The 13,243-nt window shown below is 38.6% G+C and overlaps 1 protein-coding gene across 3 annotated transcripts in view; it reads left to right on the forward strand.

The window, feature by feature from the left end:
• The window catches only part of MYO3A (myosin IIIA), a 169,124-nt gene that overhangs the window by 90,601 nt on the left and 65,280 nt on the right, over positions 1-13,243 (forward strand). For 2 of the 3 annotated variants that reach the window (XM_060095468.1, XM_060095469.1), the window contains 4 exons: positions 999-1,097; positions 1,205-1,319; positions 7,832-7,958; positions 11,875-12,085. In XM_060095468.1, the coding sequence (XP_059951451.1) occupies positions 999-1,097; positions 1,205-1,319; positions 7,832-7,958; positions 11,875-12,085 (552 nt within the window). The remainder of the gene's footprint in view (positions 1-998; positions 1,098-1,204; positions 1,320-7,831; positions 7,959-11,874; positions 12,086-13,243) is intronic. The other variant, XM_060095470.1, reaches the window with a different exon arrangement.

The raw sequence follows: 13,243 nt of genomic DNA on the forward strand, positions 1-13,243 counted from the left end.
AAAATCGCAGCATCTGTGAAGCACAGTAAAGCTAAGTGCAGTAAAACGAGGTATACCTGTACTCATTGTCCAAAATCCATTTTCTTACCTTGGTCCCTATTTTTTGGAAGGGCACCATCTTCTCTAAGGTGGAAGAAGGAAAAGGGAGACTGAAACTGTAAGCCAGGAGAGAACTTCCTGATCTTGGAGAGGCAGTGTGGTCCATCTCAGATCTCTCCAGAGCAAAAGGAAGATAAGGGAAGGAGAAGCAAGGGTCCCTGGGGTCCTAGTATCAGTAGTTATGTTGTGGAACTTCCTGAAACAGGGACTCACTTTGTTGTGACCCACACTCCTTAATTGTACTCTTCCAGTGTCTTGGAAAGGCTGTTTACACGTAGAACCACAGTCATGGAACTTGAGATTCGTAAGGAACAGGTTTCTCTGCAAGTGAGAAGACTGAGCCCCAGAAGGACAGTGTAGCCAGGTGGTTAAAGACATGGGCTTTGGAGTCAAACAGCCCAGGTTAAATCCAGTTTGGCCATCAAGTCTGTGACCTGAGGGTGAGATTAGTGTCCCCTCTAAGCTTCAGTTCCCTTGTACGTGAAATGAGAGGGTCATGGCAGGTAAAGAGATACTGCAGCACCCACCACCGCCTGGCATGCTCTAGTTATTATTAGTTTGTTTCTTTTTCTGTTGGCTCCTGCTGGCATGTAAACGCCAAGAAGTCAGGGCGTTTTGACTGCTTGCTCCAGCTGTATCCCCCGTGCCTAGAACAATGCCTGGGAGACATGCAGATATCCGCTGAATGACTCAAACAAGTGCTTAGCAGAGTGTGCAGTCCGCTGACAGTGGTGGTCGAAACTAGCGACAGGTCGCAACCACAGAGGGCCAGAACCCAGTGTTCTGGGAAGTGCTTGGTGGTGCTTACAGGCGTTCTGGTAATTATATTGCCAAGAAACTTTAGCGATGAATAAGTGTTCTTACTAACCACCTTCCTGAAAATGGCTTGTTTTTTTCAGTGGAGAAAAAAATTTTCATATTTTTTACTACATCTATGCTGGTTTAGCTGAAAAGAAGAAACTAGCCCATTACAAATTGCCGGAAAATAAGCCCCCCAGGTAACCCAGCAGCTTGAACTTTTGTAAATAATACTTCTACTTTTCACTTAATCACTCATTTCACTTAATTTCAGATTTTCACCTGTCCTTTCTTTTTTTTTTTCCAGATACCTGCAAAATGACCACATCAGAACAGTACAGGACGTGATGAATAATAGTTTCTATAAATCCCAGTATGAATTAATTGAGCAGTGTTTCAAAGTCATCGGTTTTACAATGGAGGTGAGTATGGAAGACATTTGAACCTCTTTAGGAAGTGTCTTTTTGTCCTCACTGATGGTGAGAGTTAGCATCTATTGTGCTCAGTGCTTTACATGGATAATTTTTAAATTACTGAAACGACCTTATGAAATAACTAGAATTATAATTTTTACTTTATACATGAGGAAACATGTCCTTGAGATACAACTGAATTTCGTTTTGTTCTTAATCTTTTATTTTACCTATATTTGCATCTCCCACATATATATAAAATTTTATGTAAATGCATAAGTGTGATCATGTCACACATTCTTTTTTAGTGCAGTTTTCTTTTTCTAACAACTTTATTAAGATATAATTCACATACCATACAAATCAGCCATTTAAAAGTGTACATTTTTATGACTTTTCACACAGTCACTGAGGTGTGCAGCCTTCCCCCTGATCACTTTGAGAATATTTCCATGTTCTAAATTTTTCACTCCAAACGAAACCTGCTGGTGATTAGCAGTTCCTCCTCATTCCCATCCCACCTCTGCTTCTGTCACTGTAGATCTGTTTATTCTGGACATTTTGCATGAATTGAGTGATGCAATATGTCACCCTTTGTGACTGGCTTCTCTCATTTGACTTAATGTTTTCAGGGTCCATCCATGTTGTAGCACATGTCAGTACTTCATTTCTTTTTATTGAGGAAGAATATTCCATTGTATGGATATACCTCATGTTATTTGTCCATGCATCACGTGATGGGCGTTTGGGTTGTTTCCACTTTTCGGTCATTATCAATAATGCTGCTGTGATCATCCATGTCTGAGTTTTTGTGTGACGTGAGTTTTCACTTCTCTTTAGGGTATACCAAGGGTGGAAGAGCCAGGTCATAGAGTAACACAATGTTTAACCTTTTGAGGAACTACCACACTGTGTTCCAAAGCAGCTGCACTATTTTACATTCCAACCGGCAGTGCATAAGGGTTCTGATTTCTCTCCATCTTCCCCAACACTTATTATCTGTTTATAGCCATCCTAGTGGGTGTGACATGGTGTCACTGTGGTTTTGGTTTGCATTTCTCTAAAGGCTATGATGCTGAACTTCTTTTCATGTACTTATCTTTTCATGTAATTTATCATTTACATATCTTCTTTGAAGAAACATCTGTTCAAATTCTTTGCCAATTTTTATTTATTTTTTTATTTTATTTTTTTTTTGCGGTACGTGGGCCTCTCACTGCTGTGGCCTCTCCCGTTGTGGAGCACAGGCTCCGGACGCTCAGGCTCAGCGGCCATGGCTCATGGGCCCAGCCACTCCGCGGCATGTGGGATCTTCCCGGACCGGGGTATGAACCCGTGTCCCCTGCATCAACAGGCAGACTCTCAACCACTGCGCCACCAGGGAAGCCCTCTTTGCCAATTTTTTAATTAGGTTGTCTTTTTATTATTGAGTTGTAAGAATTCTTTGTATTGTAGATACAAGTGTCGTATGATTTGCAAAAATTTTCTCTCTTTTGTTGTCTTTTTACTTTTTTGATGGCATCCTTTGAAGCCATATTATCTGTATTATTGATTTCATTTAAAAAATATTTTTGGGCCTCCCTGGTGGCGCAGTGGTTGAGAGTCCGCCTGCCGATGCAGGGGACACGGGTTCGTGCCCCGATCCCGGAGGATCCCACATGCCGCGGAGCGGCTGGGCCCGCGAGCCATGGCCGCGGGGCCTGTGTGTCCGGAGCCTGTGCTCCGCAACGGGAGAGGCCACAGCAGTGAGAGGCCCGCGTACAGAAAAAAAAAAAAAAAAAAAAAAAAAAAATTTTTATTAACGTATTAATTTGGTTTCTTGTGTTCTTTTTCTTAAGGAGAATACTTTGTTCCTCTGTTTCTCCATTTTCCTTATTTAATAATGAAGGTATTTAAGGCTATAAATTTATCCCTGAGTAATAAAGATTTCTTTCTTTGTCCTAGGTTGGTTTTTAAATTTTTATAACAAAGTATCTTGTTTACTAGGGATTCCTGAAGGTTTTTAGAGAAGCTTTCAGACTCTGCTCTTAGTAGTTTACTGTTTGCTGTGTTGATTCAATCCTATGATAAAAAGAACACTTCACTCGGAACATGAATCAGGCTTTTAGATGAACTCTTGCAGGAAAGTAATGTGCAGTTTGTTGGATTTTAATTTCATTTTCATAAATGATACTCCTGCAACTTGAAACTGTTAGTGTGTCTGCTTATGAAGTTTACTAAAATATCTTGGGTTATCAAATCTCTCCTAAGAGCCTGAGCTAAAAATAATATCTGATTCTTCTCCAAAAGTTTGGAAAATTTTATGAGCAGGATGTAAAATGTAGAGATGCTGATAGAAGTGACCCTTGACAAGAATCATTCAAACTATGTGCTGTGAGGTTATTGAATCTAATTTTGTAGCGTGTTTTTCAGGCACTGTTGCCTCCCTTCTAAAATGGAAGGCTGGCAGCGATAACCTTTTGTCCATTTGATGCATTTGCTCACCAGAAATTAATATTTCTAAAGCTGTACTTGTTCTCAGAATAGAGAAAAGTTTGCTGCTAAGTGCGTTTTCTCCAAATACGGAGCCTCTGTTGTTGACAGCTCTGACGACGGGTGGTCTCCCAGTCTTGACTTCTCTTTGAAAGCCTTTGACTTCACCTTGGGTATCCTTGCTGCAGGCCTGAGGGGAAGTATTCTTAAGACCTTGACCTTAGGGAATGAGGTGTGATCTCTGCCAGCTGGGTGAGGTTGGCAAATCAGGACAGATGAATGACTTTTTTTTTGCCTTGAAATTAGGGCCTTCAGGAGAGGTTTAAGTAAACCAGGGTAATCTTTGTCCATCAGGAAACATTTCAACTTTTAGAGTTAATTTTTCTGGTGTGGGCTTTCTCCATAGCCAGGAGGAATTCAGATTTGATGGGGAGACTTCCTACCTGGCTGCCTTTACAGCCCTAGAATTTAGAGTCCTCCTTGAGTTCTGAATAAGCTTTGCTACTAAGTTTCTAGATGAACTGGTTGTGGGGAGGGGTGGGTGAGAGCTGTAGGAGCCATAGGGGACCTGGCAGGCTGCTTTCAGGACCAACTGAAGCAAAATAACTACTCTGGGGACCAGAGAAGAATTATTACCACGACTTCCCAGTTTTTGCCAGAAGATGGAGAATTATATGGACCAGAGAGAGAAGCATTACTGTAGACTCATGGGCAAGCCAGGGTTGAATGCATCCTTAGGCAAATACTCTACTCACAGGAAGTCTTGAGCTAAAGTTGAGTAACTTTTTGATTTAGAAGTAGAGGCTCCAGCTTGACCATCTTTATTTCTGAGTGATGCATTCTTTCCGTAGATTCACGGACCCTGGCTGGAGCTTTGGCTGTCCACTCTATAAACTGCAGCTCAAATCAGGAAACTCAGGGGTTCTGTGGTCTCTAGGCAGAAAGGAGATGATTGGGACCTTCTCTCTGTTGATGCATTAAATAGCTTTAGGCTGTAAAATGGAAAAAAAGAATCCATTGTTTGTTAAGATTTCTGAGGGTTTTTAGGGAAGCTTGCAGACTTTGCTCTTAGCTGTAAGACATGACTATGAAGAACTTTCTGCAGGTGAGACAAATGCATGGTTCTTAAAGGGCCAGTATATAAATCTTATTCCCCTACTGCACTCTCACAAAAGAAAAAGAAGAAGAAAAAGAAGGAGGAGGGGGAGGGGAGAACGGGAAGCAGCAGCAGCAGCAAAGGTTGACAGGGTGACTGGATTGATGTATGAGGACAGGAGAATTTGCTTGATCAGTAAAAGCCTTTGCTGGAGAGTTGGGAGAAAAATGATGAGGACAGGATAGGAGTTGAACAATTGAGAGAGTCCTAAGCTTATAGAACTTACTGTGGATATCTCATGTGAAGAGGGGAGTGGTATGTGCCCATGTTTTAGCCGTGATGTCTGGGTGGTGGACATCATATGACACTGAAAACTGCTGTCAACCTTACCTGACTACATTTTGGGAACAATACCAATCCGAACTCTACTGTTTGGAGTCAGAGACGACCCTAATACATTTCCTAATAAAATAGATATTGTTCTGACTAGTGCAGTGTGTATGTAATTGGTTCAGCTCTGGGAGAGGAAGCCCCTGACTTGGATGGCATGAGTTTCAGCCATATTCCAAGTGGCATATGACTGCCACCCAGAGATTTCAGACAAGCCATGAGAGACACTCCGGGTGATTCCACATGCCACCCTGTTCCAGACTTAGTCCCGTTCATATGCTCTAATTCTGAGGTTCCAACGCATCGTTGGTGACCACCTGGGTCTTCTGCTCTCATTCTGGCTCAAAGTACCAAGATCTTGTTCCCCGCTGAATGTTTGAGCACAATATAAAACCCAGCGTAGCTGCATCAGGAGTGAAAATAGGATATTTGCTGCTCCAGCGGGCTGGCATGATGCTAGTTAAACTTAACTGTACCCCACCCCAAGCCCTTCCTGGTGGTGGCTGCTTTCGGTGCATCTTCCTCACTTGTGTTTGCCAAAATTCAAATTCAGATCAGCCTCCTCCCCTTCTGTTGCATCACTTTTCCTCGCCCTAACCTCCCTCCAACCCTGCCATCACCCACAGCTTGTACCTATGGAGACAAGTTGATTTAAGCACTAGCGGGTATCCTGGCTCTTAAAGCAGAAAGGGATGCAGTGAATAAAGAAAAACACAGCATCCACTCCTGTCTCCAATCCTTGGTCCTGTGCTGAATGTTGCTACTGGTAGATGCCCCTTTGGACCTCAGTCTGGCTCTGTTGGTTGCCTGGTTGGGGGAAAACAGGAGAGGCTCGTTGGATCTCAGCACCCTCCACACGGGAAGCGTGTTGCACACCAAGCAAGCAGCTCCTGCTGCTGGCCCGGGGCTGGGCCCCTTTATAGTTCTTTTCCCTGCTTTACATCATCAGAAGAGCTTATCTTCTTACCAGTTCCTTCCCCCAGAGGTTGCTATCTTAGAAGTAGGGAACCATTTTTAATTGGTTTGTTTATTACTTCCAAGTCCCAGTCCTTAGAGGCAATGTTTCACTTATATTTGCCTTAACTGCCTTCCATTGCCTGGTAGAGCAATGTTTAGTCACATTAAAATGAAACCAGTCTAGCAGTTAGCATCTAGTGACAAACATATTTCATTTATGTAAAGCTGTATGTTCCAAATTTAAACATATTCAGTGTTTACTGAACATCCAAACATATAGCTTAGGATAAAGGAAAACATAACATCTGTTTCTGGAGCTGAAGCACAATCACTGCTAAATATTTTGTGAAGACTTTTAGTCCAGTTCAAGGTGACCCTCCTAGAATGTGCTGGTCTCCCCGCTAAAAGCAGAGCCTCAGAGAGTTAACAGGGCAGACTGTCCCGCTTTGGAGACAGTGGAATTAAACTGAGTGGGTGTTTACTACCTTTTTATCCCACTCGTGATTTTTTTTAATGTCATCTCACTGGCTTGTTTGGATATGTCTTCTGTCCATAGCTGCTTCAGTTTCATTTTGGAAAGAGGCAACTTGCACAATCAGGTTAAATGGCTTGATTTTCACATCCATTAATCACAGCTTGCTGCCTACACATTTTACGGCTGCACAATTTTGGTGACTCTCCAGTACAGAGAGTGTCTCTCTCTCTCCCTCTTTTTCTCTCTCATTCTGTCTCTCCCCCCTTGTCTTTCTCCAGTTGGTATCAACAGCACCCATGGTGTAGGTTTCCCTTTAAATATTTCGGGGTTTACAATTTACTTGTACATTTGTGATTCAGCACAGGCCAGGCAAAGTGACAGGCAAATCAAAATCAGATATTCTCTACAAATAACACAAATTGGAAAACTCTTAAAACTTTTCAAAACCCATGATTTCCTAAGCCATTTTCCTGCCACAGTTTTAAGATAAATGATTAGTAGTTTTATGAGTCAACTCATTTAGAGGCAGTTTTTATCGTGTCGTGACAGGAATTTTATTTGTTTCCCTTTGCACAAAGTCATAAGTCTTTTTGTCTAAGATGAGAATGCCTTTTTTTTCCTGCTTTAATTTTGCTTACATTTCTTATAACAGTCTAAAATCACAAGCTAGTACATTTTCTTTGGATTATCAGTTATGGCTTCAGTTGTGATCAAATAATATTTGTGAAGTAAATTTTAAAGTATTTAAAGCATCACACAGTATTGAATTTCTATGAAACACTTTATTTTTAAAAATTGGTTTTAGTCAGCATGGGAGGGGCATAAAATTCCCTGTTAGTTAGTCATTTGATAATAATTTAAAAATGATAATTTGATACCTAGTTATCTTCATTCAACATACATAAAAAGTTACAATTCTTGAATGCTATAATTCAGCCAACATCGATGATTTGAAGAGAATGAGAGGATCAAGGAAGCCAGTTGACTTCTCTTAGTTTGACATCATAGTCTGTGGGATAAGCTTGTTATGCTGTAGCCTAAAGATCCTTCCCCAGTCTGTCAGCAGCCACAGGCACTGCCTTGCTGTACTCAAGGGGAGAATGATGCTAACATTTCTGTGCTGTGTTTCAGCAACTTGGAAGTGTATACAGTATACTGGCTGCAATCCTGAACGTTGGAAACATTGAATTTTCTTCTGTGGCAACCGAACACCAGATTGACAAGAGCCACATTGCTAATCATGCAGCTCTGGAGAACTGTGAGTTTTATTATCTTGCATTCAAAACTGAACTCCTAAAAAAAGTCTGATGACATACTGAAAGTGTCACATAGGGATAACTTCAGGCAGTTGTACTTTTATGGAATCCTAAAAACGAATACTCAGATTCAATTTGTGTCAAATGGAGTTTTCAAAGTCCATGGCTACAAATTAACTAATTACTGTAGAAAACATTTCTAAAGGCTAGGCTTTCATGATTATTTTAGGAGCTATTTACATTTCAATGTAAAAACACAGAAAGCATAATTAAAATTTAGCAAACTGATCTGAAAAAGAGTTAAAGTTGTTATTGTGATAACAATTTGGCATCTCTATCATTTTATAAGTAATAAAGACCTGAATATTTATTTTTGTACTGGATGGATTTTTTATACGCATTCATCTTGGGTTGATTAATTTTGGAGTCATTTTCTATGCAAGAAAAGTACATCACGGTATTTGCTTCAAATCCGCTTTTCTCTTACTGGCAGAGTTTGATGAATTATTTCAATAACTTAAGGTTTTTCACTGATACCGTCCAGTGGCAAAGCTTTTTAATTTAGAATATACCCTAATTTTTATTTTTAGTATTGTCATATGCCTCCACAATTCCAGATTTGTTAAAGTTTCATTCATAACCTAGGAAATAATGTTAAAAATTTTTGTTTATATATTTTTTTCTGATTTATACTTACTCAGGAACAGAATGAGATGTTTTAAGATAATTTCAGAGGGCCACCCTGGTCTGGATCTGTCCCCAAATTCCCATCATCTCCATCCCACCAGCTTGGTAATACAGCAGAACAAGCGTCTGAGGTTGGCATGTAATGATTGGCAGGTACCTGGAAACCTGTTCTGGCTTTTCATGTATAAAGAAAACTTAATTGGCACATAAGATACTAGGTTATCAGAAGTGGAAGGAATAGCCAGAAAACGCCAATGATAAGATTCAAACCTCACCAACTGATCATAATTACAAGAGTTATCAGCAACCAACAGAATGAGTTGCAATAGAGCTATGTCGTAAATATGAGTATGCTTAGAAACTACCAAACTGAAAAATGATTTTAATGATTGGCAACCCATTTCTGCATAGCAGGAGACAGTCATATGGGTCACAGAAGGTTAATATTAATATGAATATAGTTAAAATTAATTAAAGCACTCATGGAAAATAGAAATTTTACTAATTTACATTAAAGTGATTTGTAATTAAAGTGACAAGGAATTATCTCCAAACCAGGGCCATGTTTCCAGATGATTTTACAGGTGCACGGTTTCCATCAGGCACCAGTTTTGTCCATTCTATCCCAAAACTCTCTCCCAAATATGACCTCTTGTCTTTCTCTCCATCATCATTATTCTCATCGAAGACACATCACCTCTCACCTGAACTAAGTGATCACCCAGTTGTTCATTCCACATTAATTCTTGAACTTTTCCAGGTTGTCCTCCACAGTTCATTCAGGAACCACTTAACACATGTATCCGTGGTGTCTCTCAGCCTTCCTCTCCCCGTCCTTGTCCCTCTCCTTCTCCCTCTCTATCTTCCCACTTGTTCTTCTTGATTAGCTTCTCATTCCCTCTGGATAAAGACCATCAGGATGAGAACTTTGTCTTAAAAGGGGTTCTACTTAGCAGTATATCCCCAGGTAAAACGCCTGGCATGTAGTAGATGTTCAATAAATAAATATATGTCAAATGAATGAATAATGGGGGAATAAAAGTAGACATACCAGTTAATAGCAGACATTATTCAGAAACAGAGTGAAGTAGAATTACCAGAAAGGCATTACAAATCACTAGGGAATCAGTGCTGTAGGGACAAGCAACTGGCCGACCATTTGTGGGGGGGAGTTTGAATCCTTCTCATACACCATATACCAAAGTGTATTCCAAATGTCTATCAATTTAAATGCAAATAAGTAAATAAATACATACATATGTAAATGTACAGGACAAAATGCATTTATATAATCCTGAGATGAGAAAAGACTTGAAGGACTTTATGTGCAGAAAACCAAGAGCAGAAATAATTTTTTAAGTGGATATTTGACTACATAAAAATTAAAGCTTTCATACCAAAAAAAGGAAAATAAATTAAATTGCAATGCAAATGAAAAATGAGGGAAAATACTTGCAACATATATATCAAAGCATTATTCTCTTTAAACTCTTATAAATTGATTAGGAAGAGATGAATCTATCAATGAAAAAGAGGCAGTTTACAAAATAAGAAAATAAAAGTCAATGAAAAAGTGGCAGTTTACAAAGTAAGAACCACAAATCACTAATAAAAATATGAAAAGAAGAAAGTATTCAGCTTTGCTAGGAGTCAAAAACAAATTGAAAGAAGAAAGCATTCCTTTTAAAAATAATAATCCCTGGTGTCCATGAAATTGTGTTGAAATTATTTAACTTTCATTTGGCTGATAGGAGTACAGTTGGTTCAGAGTTTTTGAAGAGCAGCTAAATAGTATATATCAAAAGGCTTAGAAGTGTTTATATACTCAACCAATTGCTGAATTTAGGCAGTTTATGCTAAGAAAATAATACAAGACAGAAGCACAGATTCATGCCCAAAATATTCATCCTAGCATTCTTTACAATTGTGAATATATGGAAGCAACCTAAACATCCAACAATTTAAAAATTGATGTTATGATATATGTCAGAATATCATGCAGCAAATTAAAATTATATTAACAAACAGTATTCAACAAAATGGGAAATGCTTAAGATATTAAGATAAAATGTATGTGCAGAATAGTGGTAATAAACATGCCTAGAAGGAGAGAAACGCAGAATGTTTTCTCTGAAGGTAGGATTTCTGTATTAAGCTTATATTACTTCTACATTGTGAAAAAATATTTTGTTTAAATAAGGTTCAACAATTTTAGCAACATAACCAAGAAATATCTTGTCCCAAGTGCTAAAACTAAATTTAAAATGTTCAAAATATTTTAAAAGGAGAACGACTGATTTGAGAAATCAGCCTATCTGTCATGTAATAGTTTGGGTTAAGGATGTTTATTATATTCAAAAATGAGTTTTGTTCACTGAGTTAAAATTACCTGTGATATTTAATTAAATATTTGTTCGGGCAATAAGTTTGAACAAACTTTAGTCATTGACATATGTAACTGAAAAATAGTAGTATGATTAAAAAGTATATGAATGTCAAGATGTTTTATGCTCGTTTGTTTCTATCTTGCAAAAGTTATTTAAAATGCATTTGTTTGGGTATATCCCTGAAGTCTAGTAACTTTACAATTAATTTCCATGTTTTGAAAATGTGTCTATAATAATGGCATCCAAATGGTAGCAAAACTGTTCATTATGTTTTAAAATATTTTAACATAATTTAGTGAAATTGTGTTTGGCATGACCTAAACAACCACTGGTTTGTGTGGAAGGTCGCTCTGTCATCCAGCTCAGTTTGGGTTGTGCTGTATTATACAACAGCCTATAGCTGACCAGTTGAGATAAGCGGAGAAAGATGATCAAGAAGAAAAACATAGGGGCTTCCCCGGCGGCGCAGTGGTAGAGAGTCCACCTGCTGATGCAGGGGACATGGGTTCGTGCCCCGGTCTGGGAAGATCCCACATGCCGCGAGCGGCTGGGCCCGTGAGCCATGGCCGCTGAGCCTGCACGTCCGGAGCCTGTGCTCCACAATGGGAGAGGCCACAACGGTGAGAGGCCCGCGTACCGCAAAAAAAAAAAAAAAAAAAAAAAAAAAAAAAAAAAGAAAAGAAACATAGGGCTCCTATTGAATAGGCTATTCTTTTTATATTATAAAACCTTCACATGTTTATTTCATGTCATTTGAAGAAGGTGAATTAAGACATTTTCATTCTCTGGGAAACGACTTCATTGTCATCATATCTTCTAACAACACATGTTTATTTATTTTTAGCTGCTTCTTTGCTTTGCATTCAAGCAGATGAGCTACAAGAAGCTCTCACCTCCCACTGTGTGGTCACTAGAGGAGAGACCATCATACGACCCAATACTGTAGAGAAAGCTACTGATGTCAGGGATGCGACAGCGAAAACTTTATATGGACGCCTGTTTAGTTGGATAGTCAATTGCATTAACAGCTTACTGAAGCACAACGCATCACCCAGGTAAAAAACTTCATAGAACTTGTTCCCCAAATGTCAGGTGATGTAAATCTGTTTTCTAATTTACTGATTGGTCTGTGAGTCCCTTTGAAAATGTTTCTAATTGGTGTCATTTAATTATTAAAGTTTTGTTTCTAGTTTAAGCTCTGCTTTATTTCCTAATGGTGCCACTTCATTGCATCAGGTAGCTATTAAACTTTAAAACTGCTGGAACACAGAAACTGTAGCAACATGAATAAACATAATAGAAAGTGAGTTTTTAATGTGACTTCTTACTGTCAATTTATATGTTCTTTTAATTAGAAGGTGTACTGTGAAGCATATACCATTTTATACTTGCAGAGAATGTCTATTCAGCCGTTCTTTGTCTTTGTTTTGAGGGATTGAATTAAATTTTCAAGGCAAAGGAAAACTTTCTTTTCATAGTTTAACTCTCATTATAACCCAGCAGGGGTACATATGATCTTCAATGAAATTTGGTTAAGAAATGCTCTAGATAGCTAATAAGTGATAGAGCAAGATGTGAACAGTAGTGTTATCTGACCATAACAGATGCAAGATGCAACTTAAGTCTCCAGCCTGTCTAGTGCCTTATCTGAAATCGCAGCCACCATTGAGTGCTCTCTGTACACCAGGGATTGTGCCGAGATATATCCTTACATTTACATCCAAAGCTTTGTTCTCCTATAAATTATATAATCTTTAGAAATTTGTATGTGAAAAATATGGTGGATTCCTACCTTAAGATCACCTCTTTCACACTTGCTTACTAAGCATAAAAGACCATTTCATATACATTTCAGGCATGTAATTCACTGATATTTTTCCACTAAAATACACACCACACCATAGTATCATTCAGACTATCCAAGAGAGTTAAGAACATGGAGGAATAACGTTCTTAAGTCTCTCTCCCTCAAAATTAGTGAACAGAGGTAGCCATTGTGGAGGAACAGGGGAAATTGCATCTGGAATATTGAATTGTGAAATAGTATTTAATTGTATTGTAAAGTATTTCATTATGATATAAATTAATATATATTTATATCTTTCTCCAGGTTACTGTTCGTCCCATATTAAAAATTATGAGTGTATAATTAAAAACCAAATGACAGTTCTTTAAAATAAGTAAAATATTTTTAGCAGGATGTTTTAACTGTC

Source organism: Mesoplodon densirostris, chromosome 4 (genome assembly GCF_025265405.1).
Source record: "Mesoplodon densirostris isolate mMesDen1 chromosome 4, mMesDen1 primary haplotype, whole genome shotgun sequence".
In the NCBI taxonomy this organism is placed as follows: Eukaryota; Metazoa; Chordata; class Mammalia; order Artiodactyla; family Ziphiidae; genus Mesoplodon; species Mesoplodon densirostris.